This window comes from Heptranchias perlo, chromosome 8, assembly GCF_035084215.1.
Source record: "Heptranchias perlo isolate sHepPer1 chromosome 8, sHepPer1.hap1, whole genome shotgun sequence".
Classification (NCBI taxonomy): domain Eukaryota; kingdom Metazoa; phylum Chordata; class Chondrichthyes; order Hexanchiformes; family Hexanchidae; genus Heptranchias; species Heptranchias perlo.
The window spans coordinates 17,196,809-17,211,753 of record NC_090332.1 but is presented as its reverse complement, the minus strand read 5'-3'; the positions used below and the strand labels follow the sequence as shown (position 1 = coordinate 17,211,753).

The following is a 14,945-nucleotide window of genomic DNA, read 5'->3' as shown; positions in this document are numbered from 1 at the left end:
GTGAAGCAGGAATTGTCATTCACAATTGATTTACTGATCTGGAAACAGGAGTGTGGTTAAGAGCAACTTGAAATTGCCCTTAATCCCACTCAGGCATCCTACATGATCCCCACATAAACGGCTGAAATGTTTAGCCGAGAAGTCTAAAAAAAATGCAACAGTGGGGGAAGGAGGAGCAGGGGGGAGGGGGAGGATGTTTCTGACTTTATTTTGTTAAATGATTCTATTCCACATTTACTGGTAATCCTCAATTAATATTGGGATAAAGATATTAATTTTTTCAGATATCAAATGCCTGATTACAAATCACAGTAAACAAAAATGTTTAAATAAAAACTTACTGTTTTAACCATAAAATAACTGAAAATAAAATCTCTATTCAGGCCTTGAGAGTAAAATCCTTTATTTAGGCTTCTTTATTAAGGCCCTCCCTACCGATCAGAAAATGTCCTCAAATTGTCTACAAAACAGATTTATTCAACACTAAATATACAACACCTTAAAAACGATAAGGGGCATCTTTTAGCTCGGAGCCGGGAAACTAGCACATGCTAAGATATTGGCGTGGGGAACCAGGATGTCAAGTGAATGGGTCGCATTCTGTGATCACAACTCAATTGAAGGTAAGTATTTGTGCTTCTGCATTTCCCAGGCACCAGGCAGACAGATTGACAGGCTGACTGCCAGTCGGGAGGGAAAATAGTTGCGAATTGGAGAGGAGGGAGGGAGAGAGAGAGAGAGATATCACAGGCCATGGAAGAAATTGCGGGGGGGCGGGGGGGCGGGGAGGAGATGTGGACGACATCGGGTGAGGGAGGTCCACTGTTGGGGGAATGCACTATCGGGGGGTGGGGTCGGTTAATCGCGGGGGTTCTGTTGCACCAGGTGAGCTTGTTGGGCCTGGTTGAAGCACTCCTGCTCCTCCTGGCCCACAAGCAGTGCAATAAAGGCGCTCACCTCATGGGTCCGAACCTTCTCGCCTGCTTTTACCTGACATGAATCCATCAGTGATGGGAAACCCGAACAGGTAAGGTTAAACTCGTGTGACATTTCAAATACACAAAAAAATTAAGTGCCTCAACTATCGCAATGAGGTACATTGCACCTTTAAGTATCAGCCCGCCAGCTTTAAGTGGGAACGGGACTTCCAGGTTTCTGTTGCGCGGGCGCATCCAAATGTGCCTGGGTTAAACCTGGAAGTGGGAGCTGGGGTGCGGTCCCGCTGAAGAATTCAACAATTTTTACTACCCACTCATTCTTGGGGGTTAAAATTACCCTCAAGATGTCAAAACAGCTAATTACAAGTAATGCTGAAGAAAACATATTTTCTTCCGGTTGTAAAGTTTAATGAAATAGACTGGAACTGAAAAAGGAAACAGTTAAAATAGTTACTCTGTATCTTGGCCCCATGCTAAATGGATTTACAAAAATTCTGAGTTGACCCTTTTGTGCAATACTGTAAGTCTCTGTGTCTTTTGCATGTTTGTGGACTGCTCCCCAGGCCAAAAATGTTCACTGTATTTTTCTAAAATGCAGCCCATCAGAACCTTTAGGTAAGTGAATCAAGCTTTTCTAACATTTTGTTGGGACCATTTCTCTACACATTTGCCAGATAAATTATATTGGTTAAATGTTTTGTTAGCTGTTCCAGATGTGTAGAAGAAGCAATATTATTGGTACATTACGATTAGCTGGCTTCCTTTAATTCCTGATATGGAATTCATGTAACATGAAATTGCTTGCATCTAAAATGGAAGAACCCACCATTTTAATTTGGGTTTGGTAAAATTTTTGTAAACAGGGAATATAATCTTTTATTTGAAATAGAGAGGAAAATTATTTCTTTCCATGGATTTCATAAGAAAATGGACAGATCCTCCATACCTGGTCTTCCATTCCAACAGCTTTTAGAGCTTGTCGTCCTCTGTAAGATAAAGCAAGATTGATGCTTCTTCCCTTTACATTTTTAGCAGTTCGAATATCTGTCAAAAAGAGAAAGGGAAATGCCAAAAGTGTTTTGATATATTCTTTCCTTAAATACTTTACTGTCTATCAGCTTCACCAACCAGAAGTGCAAGATCCTCAAGCAATACCAGTGAGCTCAATAGCAGCAATTAGGGTTTTATTTCCGTATGCTCACCGAAAGACAAGTGACTCGTACTGGGGTATGGTTCTACAAGCCCTGGTGGCCATCCATCACTTCATCCCATGTGGTCATTTTTCATCTTTGAACTCAGGCAGTGAGCATTGCTGGGCTATTCAACTGTGGCAATATCACTGCCAAGCCCAATTTTGCCCTCACTGGATGTACAAACATGCTCTTTCCAGCATAGATTCATATGAAGTGATTAGGAACCCAGGCTAATTTTTGTACACCTTAGCACAGGGGATATTGAAGCCAGTTGTAGCAACCCCATCACTGACCTAGGTCATTCAATATACAACTAGATTTGAATCTGAGTCCTTTCTGCTATATGCCAGTACTACAAAGTAATACAAGTAATTAGTCTTGAGGTATTTATCAAAAATTAGTTAGCCTATTTCATTCATATTATATCCATTCAAGATTTGATATCTATGCATAACAGTTTTGTATTAAAATGTACTTTTTTTAAATAGCAAAAATTAGTAAATTCATTTAAAATTTATTTGACTTTTGCTGACATGGAGATTCTCAAGCAGGGTCTCCCTTCCTCCGAAGCCATTCGTTATGGAGTGATATTAGTTGTGGAGAATGTCCCAGAGCAACACCATTTCAAAAAGTAAAGATGGGAATTTGAACCAGCCTGAGAGTCACTCTGGAGCCACCCAACCTGGGAACCAGCATAACAATGCAAACTAGAATGCAAATTTCTCAACCTGCAGCATGGTTTCCAGCTCTGGGTAGCTCTAAAGTGGCACTCAGCCACTTTAACTTAATTATCTTTGCTGTTTGAAGGAGCAGCAAGGTTTAATGTTTGAATCCCTCCAAACAGGTTTCTGCCCATGTCACAGAACTGACATTGGGACACCCCAAACTGGTGTCCTGCTGCAGCTCGCCAGCTCCAGGCCGGTGCAATATCAGGCGGCCCAGAGGCCGACCCAGACAGCAGAACAGTAGGTCCAGAGAGGGCGTCTATCGCGGAGTGGGGGTGCGCAGGGAGGCAGCAGCTCACATTATTCTCGTGGAGTCTAGGGGAGCGATCCTCGTGGCTCCTCAAAACAGTTTTAGATTTATCTTTTGGAGGCCTCTTCCTCTTGACAACCAGGCTTTACTGAGCGTAGCATCCAAGGGGCAGCAGGCACTCTAAATTGCATCGGAGTCCCACCTACGTCATAGGACCCCTATTTGCACAGATTAGTGAGGCTGCCGCCTGATTCTAGAGGGTATCTGAGCCACCCAGCGGAAGAAAATTGGCTGCTGTGTTTCCTACATTACAACAGTGACTACACTTCAAAAGTATTTCATTGGCTGTTAAGCGCTTTGGGATGTCCTGAGGTCGTGAAAGGCACTATATAAATGCAAGTCTTTCTTTCTTTATTACTAAGAACACTGACTTATTAGTATTTTGGATGGCCCTGGGAGCACTGTGAAGGAAACCCAGGCTCGTTCACTGCTGGACTGTCAGAGCCTAGCAGTATTTTTGGCAGAGGTATGCTGGAATTTGGGGAGGGAGGTCACATTCTCACAAGGTGAGGGACACATCCTTCTACTCTTCAACTCCTGTTGATGAGCAGATTGCCTACAGGGAAATTCAGCCAACTGCACTTGTTCAGAATGCACACATGATTGAAAGCTCTCTTAAACTGCTGTGAGGAATAAATATCCAGTCAAGGCCCAGGCTTTTGAGAGACTGAGGCCTTGTAGTAAAAATGTTAATAAAGATATTAAAAGACAATTCAGTGGGCACGTTCAATTCTGTTTTATTATTTTTAACAAACATTTTTGGACATTAGGAATTTCAAAAATTAAGTAAATGTTTCCAAAAATCAATTTCAGAGGTTTGGTTGGTTCATCAGTAAAGTATGATGGCAAAGAAGATGTCTATATCTCTAGATAGGATTTTCCAATTATAGATGGAAAATTTTGACATAAATAGTGTGACTCAAAATCATAACATAGGAAGCAAGGTATATGGACAGGAATTGCATAGCTTACACAAGATCTTTTAATGTAATATAGATGTATAAATCCAGGTGTTCAGATTGAGTTTAATGATTGAGCACTTCAAAGATACTCTGACAACATCCGTAACGAAGACTACACAGCAAACTGGAAAAACATTCATCTGAAAATGACAAGGCAGCAAATAAATAAGTGAACCCTACCTTCTCGTGCTTCATAAACTTCCACTTGAAAGCCTCTCTTTGCAAAGAAGCATGCATTTAAAGCACCAACCTGAGGGGCACAAAAAAAATTAATTTTCTGCAAGTTAACATGAGTTTTCCTCACCACTTTCCTTTGAGGGAGCAATGATTTTATGGGGAAAAGGGGCTATGTTTTCAATACTATCTAATTTTGAACAAGAAACAAAATGAAAAAATAAATGGGAACGCCAATTAAAATGACTGTGCAGTGACAACAGAGTATGACATCACCCAACACATGATCCCCTGGAATGATGGAACGTTGAGTCTTATTTTTGCTATCCTTCATGCTACTTTGAGATCTCAGGCACATTGTTATCTGGTTGCACAGAGACTGGACGCTTCCCCACAGATGAGAGAATATATGTAAAAAGGAGTCATTACTGGACTATTTTCAAGTATCTTCTAGCAGGCAACGTAAAATGCTATTGGCAAAAGCCAGAGAACAGCTTACTTGTCAGTGCTCTCATCGCAGTTGGTGTATATGGTCTGGAGGGGGAGAAATCATGGCAAGGAATGGAAGAACATAAAACAGGAGCTTGGACTCTCTTAAAAAATCTTAATCTATGCTTGAGTAAACTGGTTAATTATTGTCAATCATGTAGATCATGGATGTCATATTGTCCATGATGTGGAGATGCCGGTGATGGACTGGGGTTGACAATTGTAAACAAGTTTACAACACCAAGTTATAGTCCAGCAATTTTATTTTAAATTCACAAGCTTTCGGAGGCTTCCTCCTTCGTCAGGTGAACGATGTGAAAATGAAATCCTCGAAATGAAATCGCATTTATAATTCACAGAACAATGCTTGGTGATTACAGACAGTTTTTTCAACTGCCCGTTGCCAAGGCAATCAGTGTGCAGACAGACAGGTGTTACCTGCCAGGTCTCAGAATATACAAATCACCAAAAAAAAACAACAAACAAAAAAAAACAGAGATAGAGAGGTAGAAACATAGAAAAGACAGCAACTGACCCGTTATATTAAAAACAGATAACATTTGTTCGCTGTTGGGGTAACGTGTAGCGTGACATGAACCCAAGATCCCGGTTGAGGCCGTCCTCATGGGTGCGGAACTTGGCTATCAATTTCTGCTCGACGATTTTGCGTTGTCGTGTGTCTCGAAGGCCGCCTTGGAGTACGCTTACCCGAAGGTCGGTGGATGAATGTCCATGACTGCTGAAGTGTTCACCGACTGGGAGGGAACCCTCCTGTTTGGCGATTGTTGCGCGGTGTCCGTTCATCCGTTGTCGCAGCGTCTGCATGGTCTCGCCAATGTACCATGCTCTGGGGCATCCTTTCCTGCAACGTATGAGGTAGACAACGTTGGCCGAGTCACAGGAGTATGAACCATGCACCTGGTGGGTGGTGTCCTCTCGTGTGATGGTGGTATCTGTGTCGATGATCTGGCATGTCTTGCAGAGGTTACCGTGGCAGGGTTGTGTGGTGTCGTGGACGCTGTTCTCTTGAAAGCTAGGTAATTTGCTGCGAACGATGGTCTGTTTGAGGTTGGGTGGCTGTTTAAAGGCGAGTAGTGGAGGTGTGGGGATGGCCATAGCGAGGTGTTTGTCCTCATTGATGACATGTTGAAGGCTGCGGAGAACATGGCGTAGTTTCTCCGCTCCGGGGAAGTACTGGACGACAAAGGGTACTCTGTTGGTTGCGTCCCGTGTTAGTCTCCTGAGGAGGTCTATGCGATTTTTTGCTGTGGCCCGTCGGAACTGTCGATCGATGAGTCGAGCGTCATATCCCGTTCTTACTAGGGCGTCTTTCAGTGTCTGTAGGGGTCCATCGCGTTCCTCCTCGTCTGAGCAGACCCTGTGTATTCGCAGGGCCTGTCCATAGGGGATGGCCTCTTTGACGTGGTTAGGGTGGAAGCTGGAAAAGTGGAGCATCGTGAGGTTGTCCGTGGGCTTACGGTAGAGTAAGGTGCTGAGGTGCCCGTCTTTGATGGAGATTCGTGTGTCCAAGAAAGAAACTGATTCTGAGGAGTAGTCCATGGTGAGCTTGATGGTGGGATGGAACTTGTTGATGTTATCGTGTAGTCTCTTTAGTGATTCCTTGCCGTGGGTCCATAGAAAGAAAATGTCGTCGATGTATCTGGTGTATAGTGTTGGTTGGAGCCAACACACCCGGACGTCCTATCGTATCAGGCAACGGAACCCTGTGTGAGAACCTCTCTGGATACATCGAGGGCATCCTGAAACCCATCGTACAGGGAACCCCCAGCTTCTGTCGCGACACTACAGACTTCCTACAAAAACTCAGTACCCACGGACCAGTTGAACCAGGAACACTTCTCACCACGATGGACGTCTCGGCACTATACACCAGTATCCCCCACGATGACGGCATCGCTGCGACAGCATCAATACTCAACACCAACAACAGCCAATCTCCGGACGCCATCCTACAACTCATCCGCTTCATCCTGGATCACAATGTCTTCACCTTCGATAACCAGTTCTTTACCCAAACACACGGAACAGCCATGGGGACCAAATTCGCACCCCAATACATTTTCATGCACAAGTTCGAGCATGACTTCTTCACTGCACAAGACCTCCAACCAACACTATACACCAGATACATCGACGACATTTTCTTTCTATGGACCCACGGCAAGGAATCACTAAAGAGACTACACGATAACATCAACAAGTTCCATCCCACCATCAAGCTCACCATGGACTACTCCTCAGAATCAGTTTCTTTCTTGGACACACGAATCTCCATCAAAGACGGGCACCTCAGCACCGCACTCTACCGTAAGCCCACGGACAAACTCACGATGCTCCACTTTTCCAGCTTCCACCCTAACCACGTCAAAGAGGCCATCCCCTATGGACAGGCCCTGCGAATACACAGGATCTGCTCAGAAGAGGAGGAACGCGATGGACACCTACAAACGCTGAAAGACGCCCTAGTAAGAACAGGATATGACGCTCGACTCATCGATCGACAGTTCCGACGGGCCACAGCAAAAAATCGCATAGACCTCCTCAGGAGACTAACACGGAACGCAACCAACAGAGTACCCTTTGTCGTCCAGTACTTCCCCGGAGCGGAGAAACTACGCCATGTTCTCCGCAGCCTTCAACATGTCATCAATGAGGACAAACACCTCGCTATGGCCATCCCCACACCTCCACTACTCGCCTTTAAACAGCCACCCAACCTCAAACAGACCATCGTTCGCAGCAAATTACCTAGCTTTCAAGAGAACAGCGTCCACGACACCACACAACCCTGCCACGGTAACCTCTGCAAGACATGCCAGATCATCGACACAGATACCACCATCACACGAGAGGACACCACCCACCAGGTGCATGGTTCATACTCCTGTGACTCGGCCAACGTTGTCTACCTCATACGTTGCAGGAAAGGATGCCCCAGAGCATGGTACATTGGCGAGACCATGCAGACGCTGCGACAACGGATGAACGGACACCGCGCAACAATCGCCAAACAGGAGGGTTCCCTCCCAGTCGGTGAACACTTCAGCAGTCATGGACATTCATCCACCGACCTTCGGGTAAGCGTACTCCAAGGCGGCCTTCGAGACACACGACAACGCAAAATCGTCGAGCAGAAATTGATAGCCAAGTTCCGCACCCATGAGGACGGCCTCAACCGGGATCTTGGGTTCATGTCACGCTACACGTTACCCCACCAGCGAACAAATGTTATCTGTTTTTAATATAACGGGTCAGTTGCTGTCTTTTCTATGTTTCTACCTCTCTATCTCTGTTTTTTTTTGTTTGTTGTTTTTTTTTGGTGATTTGTATATTCTGAGACCTGGCAGGTAACACCTGTCTGTCTGCACACTGATTGCCTTGGCAACGGGCAGTTGAAAAAACTGTCTGTAATCATCAAGCATTGTTCTGTGAATTATAAATGCGATTTCATTTCGAGGATTTCATTTTCACATCGTTCACCTGACGAAGGAGGAAGCCTCCGAAAGCTTGTGAATTTAAAATAAAATTGCTGGACTATAACTTGGTGTTGTAAAATTGTTTACTACAGTCATATTGTCCAGTTCAGCTGCTGGTCCTGCTAGATGTTGGTGAATTAATGATTAGCCTGACTGAAAGGTGACTGCAATTGCTCAACTAGTTAATATAGTATACTAATACTCTAAATTGTCATTAAATAACAATTTTGACTGGCAAAACCAGTTCCCTTATCACTCAAAAGAAACTTTTTTTGATTTTTAATTGAAAATATAACTTTTTCAGCAACTTTATAAAAATGACTTTTATTAATACAAACAAATGGGTTGCTGTGATGGAATAACAAAGCTGTGTGAAGTCATGTTTCCAAAATAACAGTTATGACAAAGTCAGGGATTGAGCAAATAAATAAAACCAGTTTATAAAACCGCAGCACTAAAATTTTTTTTAAATCCTAACAGATTATTCCAGGAGGATCTGTATGTTTTGGCTTGATTAAGAGAAATGGGATAAAACAAAGTGTACAGGGTTGCCAACTCTGTTTCTATAGGTTTAGTCACATGACAGTCAGTCACGTGTTATGCATTTACTTAATGGCTTGATATCTGTGCTTTGCTTAGGATGCCAATGACTGTGATTGAAGGCTATAATTTTAAACAACTAACCTGAGTATGATAGCACTGAAATTGAAGCTCAAGGATGGTAATGTATATTCTGTTATATTGGTAACCAGAGAATCTAATGCTTCATCTTGCAAATTCATTATCTCTGGACTCATCTTCAGAGCTGGAGACTGCGTTCTCCTCATCACTTGGCTCCTCCACCAGGTACGGGTTGTCCTGCTCTTGCTGGCTCATGGCAATAAAGCAAGCAAGGCAGGCTGTTGCAGGCACAGTGAATTTGCTCGTGACTGGTCCCACTCCACTGCCATAACTTCACAGGAAGTGTGGCAAACTGCCTCTTCAACAAACTTAAAGGCAGTAGGGGCGGGACCAGCGGCCAGCCATGAGTGTTATTCCAGCAGGGAATCACTCAATCTGGTGATAGACTGTGCCTCCAGCTCCATGGAGGCAGGTGGGATGGTTTGTGGTGGGAAAGGACACTCCTGGCCATCGGGGCACGCAGGCACGAACCGGCACACAGAAGAACTTTTCTTCCGAATCGCCAGCAGCAGCGCCTGGGAGGTCAATCAACAATTCCAGGAGACTCCCAGACAATCCGAGACGGTTGGCAACCCTAGTACTTTAACTGGATTTGAAGGAACAAGAACAGCTAAAATAAAATTAGACAAAAATACTTGAAAATGCCCCAAAAAGAGTTTTTTTTAAAATCAGTATTTCTTGGGGTAAGGGAATGGGATGCCCCAGCCTCCCAGGAAATAAAGTTTCCACCACAGCTCACCTCCCTCTTCAAAAATTTCTAAATCCAACAATGAAAAAGTTGTACCTTAGTGTACTTCAGTTCCTCCCATAATGCAACTGATGGGATACTTGGTATAGCTGCAGCTTAAGTCACGACAAGTTCATGTCCCACTGTACTCCCATTGTAACTACTCCTTTTCATATGTCATATGTGAAGCCATTGTGTTTCAGTTTTCATAGAAAATGTAACTGAATTGTGGAATGTGACCCCAAATTTCCTGATATCCAATGTAATAAAAAGGATTTTAACTTATTCAATCACCTTCAAGCAGTGGACTTGGTCTCAGGCCTTTATTCAAGGCTGTTTTTCAAATGTACGGGTTTTTGAATTGTCATCTTTTTTGGGAATGTTAATTTTTATTTTAAAACTGTTTGTCAGCTTTTCTGAGTTTTGTAAGTTGGCATGTATGCTTCAACTACCTATGTGCTCCTTTTAAGATGATTTTCCAGTGAGAGGAAGTGTGGTTGGCTGGCTGCTGTCTGTCAGTGCATGCCTCTCAGAATGGAGGTAATATTGTGCCTCTATTCTGAGAGGCACACAATGACAGACAGCAGTGCTGGTGCCACCTGCATATTCTTGTGGCAGCGGTCAAATATTAACTAAAAATCAATTAAGTAAAATGCTTTGCGTTCATATTTAGGCCACCCCTCTCTGCAGATGCACATAGGGCTGCACATGTACCATCGATTGCCGCCTGTATTTTGGGGAACCAGCCATGTGAAAACAAAGCCTAGGGCTCAGGCCTGCTGCTTCAGGGGAAGTTGATGCAGTGGTTGGCTCTAGTGAGCAGTGCAGTTACTTGCGAAATCCACCGACTTAGTAATACTGACAATGACGGCTGTGGCCTCCAGAACACCCAAGCATAGAAATTCAAGATTGCAGTGATGCGCCGGTCACCGACTGTCACTGATAGGACTATATGGCTGATGGTCGTCCTGCATTAGGTCATAAAGCTCCCAGACAGCCTCCCTCCTGAACCGGACGGTTTGTGAAAGCACAGCTCCTCCATTTGGTGTAGAAAGCTCTTCTTGGCCAATATATTCCGCTAACAGGAAAATAGCATAAAGATACCCTCCTCATTTGGTGACACCTCACATTTCTGGCACTCAAGAGTGCCTCCTGTTCGTTTTCTTCCTCTAAATAAAACATATATAGAGATATACTAAAGGGGACCTCCATTCAGTTGCAGATGATAGTACCATCCCTAAACTCCCAGACATCACAAAATATTCCAGCCAGCAGAGAAAGCTATCTCTTCTAAGAAAAACACAAGTGGTCCACACACAAAAAAAGGTTAACATATGTAGCAATAGCAGGTAATTTCTCTACATTTAAGCACTATGGCAGATGGGATCAATGTGGGGAAATGTGAGGCCATCCACTTTGGATTGAGAAAGACCAATTAGAATATTTTCTTAATGATGAGAAACTAGAAACTGTGGAGGAGCAAAGGGATTTAGTATCTATGTACACAAATCACTAAAAGTTAGTGCACAGGTACAAAAAGTAATTAAAAAGGCTAATGGACATCAGTTCGTCGATGCTCCAAGCAGACTCCACCCTACTTACGTCAACTTTATCCCACCATGGGACCTCTGACTTTTACCTTGGACTCCGTCCTGTTGTCTCCTCTTTATTCCCTGTTTATTACCAGGACATATCTATCCCAATCTTGCTATGTAACCATGCCTATGTAACTTGACTTTCCCCGTGTCCATTCGTGTGCATGTTTTGGCTGCGGCTCGGGACCCAAGCCCATCACTTCTATTCCCCATTTTTCACCTTTTTTCTTTTCTCTTTAGCCCTCCTGGGCCCCTCATTCACGTCGTAATGCTTTCTTTCATTTCTCCCCTCTCGGGTACTCTGCAACGCCCCCCCACCAAATCCCTAGCCCAACCCTTCAGCTCTCCTCGGCCTTCCTACTCTCCTGCCACCACCCTAGGTTTGATTCCCTTTTAGGTAAGCCTACAGATTCTCTCTCTGCTTCTCTTGGCATCCTCCAAAGAGCCCATCGAGGCACTCATCGCTGCCTCCTTATGAGCAGCAACCTCAATTGCCCCATCCTACTCTCTCACCAACTTTCCCACCCAGCATGCCCACTGGGGGCTAATCTTGCCAATCTCCTTCCCGTCCCACTCATCCCTCCTAGCACTGACCCTGTGGACACTGCCAGTGGATCAGCTATCACCGCCCCTCTCCGCCTCTCTCCACATCTCACACTAGAATGTCCGTTCACTTGTGATTAAGGCCCTTGCCATCAATGAGCTTATTGTGGATGATTGCGTTGACATCATGGCCTTGAAAGAAACTTGGCTGACTGGTGATGATACCTTCCCCTTTAATGAAGCCTCCTCGCCTGGCTATATCTTCCAACACTTGCCCCGTCCAGACTGCCGCTGTGGCAGTGTGGCCCTTATCACCAAATCACACCTTGGTCTGTCCCCCTACTCCTCTGGCACCATCTCTTCCTTTGAGCATCTCATCTTGTTTCACCCCTCTCACCTCTCCTTTAAAATCCTCGTTCGCTACCGCTCACCCAAATACCACGCCAAATTCTTCACTGCTTTTCTCCCTCAGCCCCTGCACTGAGCGACTTCACATCCTCGGTGATTTCAACCTCCACCTGAATTCATCATGCTCTCTCTCCTCTGAGTTTACTGCCCTCCTATCCTCCCTTAATCTCTCCCTCCATATAAATTCCCCTATCCATATTCATGGCCACCTCTTGACCTTGCCATCTCACGTGGCCTCTCTACTCCCGTTGTGTCAATCATGGATAAAGCCATCTCTGATCACTTCCTTGTATCCCTCTCCACCCACATCCCTCTTCCCCCTCCCAACCCCACTTCCTTCTGTGTTTGCACCTGGAAAATCTCTCCCCCAAGTCACTTACAATTGGACTTTCAAATTCCCAACTGTCTAGCCTTTGTCCCTCCATTCACCACGACATTTCTGCAGCTACCAATCTGCTCAATCATACCCTCACCTCCACCTTTGATGCCCTTGTCCCCATTAAAACCATTACTCTCTCTCGCCCTGGTTGTTCCCCTTAGTATGGCCCTCATCTCCGCTCCCTTAAATCCAAGGGATGCAGACTTGAACATTTATGGTGGAGAACTGGTTTAGCCATTTATCGCCAGATCTGGCTGGACCACATAAAGCACTATTGGATTCTGCTCCCCTTTGCCAAAACTACTCACTATTCCAGAATCATCCTTAAAACCTACCTCTCTCACCTGTCCTAATATCTCCTTTTGTGGCTCGGTGTCAAATTTTGTTTGATAATGCTCCTGTGAAGCAACTTGGGACATTTTACAATGTTAAAGGCACTGTATAAATGCAAGTTGTTGTTGTTTGTATTCCCTGCAGTTTAGAAGGTTGAGGGGTGGTCTAATTGAGGTGTTTAAAATGATAAACAGATTCAATAGGATAGATTCAGAGAAATTATTTCCTCTGGTAGGAGAATCCAGAACAAGGGAGCATAATCTTAAAACTGGAGCTAAGGCAGTTAGGAGGGAAATTAGGAAGCATTTTTGCATACAAAGGGTAGTAAAAATCTGGAACTCTCTCCCCCCAAAAGGCTGCAGATGCTGGGTCAATCAAAATTTTCAAGACTGAGATCGACAGATTTTTGTTAGGTAAGGATATTGAGGGATACGGATTTGGATAAATGGAGTTGAGATATAGATGAGCCATGATCAAATTGAATGGCGGAACAGGCTTGAGGGGCTGAATGGCCTACTCCTGTTCCTAGCTGCGTAGTGCCTCAGCTTCCAGTTTAAATGGGGGCAGGCAGCACCACACCTGTGCCAGTAGATGCAAAGGAAAATAAGTCACAGGCCAGTAAAATATCACTGGGGCATGATTTAAATAAGAATGCTTGACCCAACACAGAAAGAACAATTGTTTTTTTTTGGGGGGGGGGGGTAAATAGGCCTCCACCCATTTTCCACCACGCGTTGCAGCCACAAACACACAGGTCAAGAAAACCAACCCCATATACTGCAGATGCAGTAGCATTTTCAGTGTATGAGGAAATGGCATGCTCAGTGCATGGGAACCAACATAACCGGAGCATGTGATGAACACAACAGAGGCAGCATTATGTGTCTTTCTGGATCAACTAGTGAGGGGAAACACAAAATCACTTGTTTACAGCCACTATAGGATTAAGCAGTCCCATCGCAATGCACAGGAGCAACAGCATGGCTCAGTGGTTGAGACATTGGACTCAAAATCCAATGGGTGTATGCCCATGTGGGTTCAAATCCTACACCTGGTAAAATTGTGATTAGTTGTGTGATCGCTATTAGTCCTGTTTCTCGTGCAGTGGTTTTCACGTTCGCCTCGTAGGGGAAAAGATTCCTAGTTCGAAAAAAACAGCTGTTGAGAGTGCAGGCTTTCAATTACACGTTTTGAAACTGTTGTCTCTGTCTTATGTTCTTAAATCATTTGAGACCACAACGGTATTTTGCAACATTTATACATTTTTCTCAAATTATATAGTATAATTTTAAAAATCTGTGGGCTCTGAAGTACCACGAGGTCAGTTTCCACTGGGTTCAATCTGAGCTCATATTCAGTGTTTGGCTTGGTAGAGTTGAAGTCTGGCATTAAAGTTGTCACGTGCTTCGACCCTCAACTGCAGTTGCAAAATGCACTGACTGCAAGGAGATATTCGATCGTTTTAAAAATCGGAACCTTACCAAGCCACCGCCAACAATCGCCACTTTCTTTGTCTTTTCTTGATCAGATGTTCTGGGACTGGATTGTGATGACATCTTGCAGACACAGAGACGATGTTGTTTCCCTGACAGAGATCACTCAGAGTCTACCTCCCGCTATGACTGCGGTTTACAAACCAGTCAGTTTCAACTCCAGGAGAAGAGGGCACGTAATGTCAAACTCCAAACGTCATTGGCTAAAAGTTGGATTCCTCAAGTTAATGGACGACCTTTTTTTTTCCAATTTACTGTCTCTCTCTCTTGGAAGGTACTAACTCGTGCTCGGTGTTTGTCATTAAAGAGGCATAGCCACTGAATTAAACGGTGCAGACTTTTTTAAACCTGCGGAACTGGCTGCTCCTTTGTTGTTCAGCAAATGCAGCAATCCTGATACTCTTACAGCTAAAAACAAAAGCAAAATTCTGCAGATGCTGGAAATCTGAAATTTAAAAAACCAGAAAATGCTGGAAATTCTCTCTCCAAAGATGCTGC

General features: G+C 44.3%; 1 protein-coding gene across 1 annotated transcript in view; it reads right to left on the bottom strand.

Moving 5' to 3' along the window:
- LOC137324153 (kynurenine 3-monooxygenase-like) overlaps positions 1–14,604 on the bottom strand; it is a 37,252-nt gene extending 22,648 nt beyond the window's left edge. The window contains exons 1-3 of the mRNA XM_067988294.1: positions 14,436–14,604; positions 4,309–4,378; positions 1,885–1,982 (exon numbers count right to left, since the gene is read on the bottom strand). Of these exons, the coding sequence (XP_067844395.1) occupies positions 1,885–1,982; positions 4,309–4,378; positions 14,436–14,510 (243 nt within the window). The 5' untranslated portion in view covers positions 14,511–14,604. The remainder of the gene's footprint in view (positions 1–1,884; positions 1,983–4,308; positions 4,379–14,435) is intronic.
- Between the last annotated feature and the right edge of the window lie 341 nt (positions 14,605–14,945).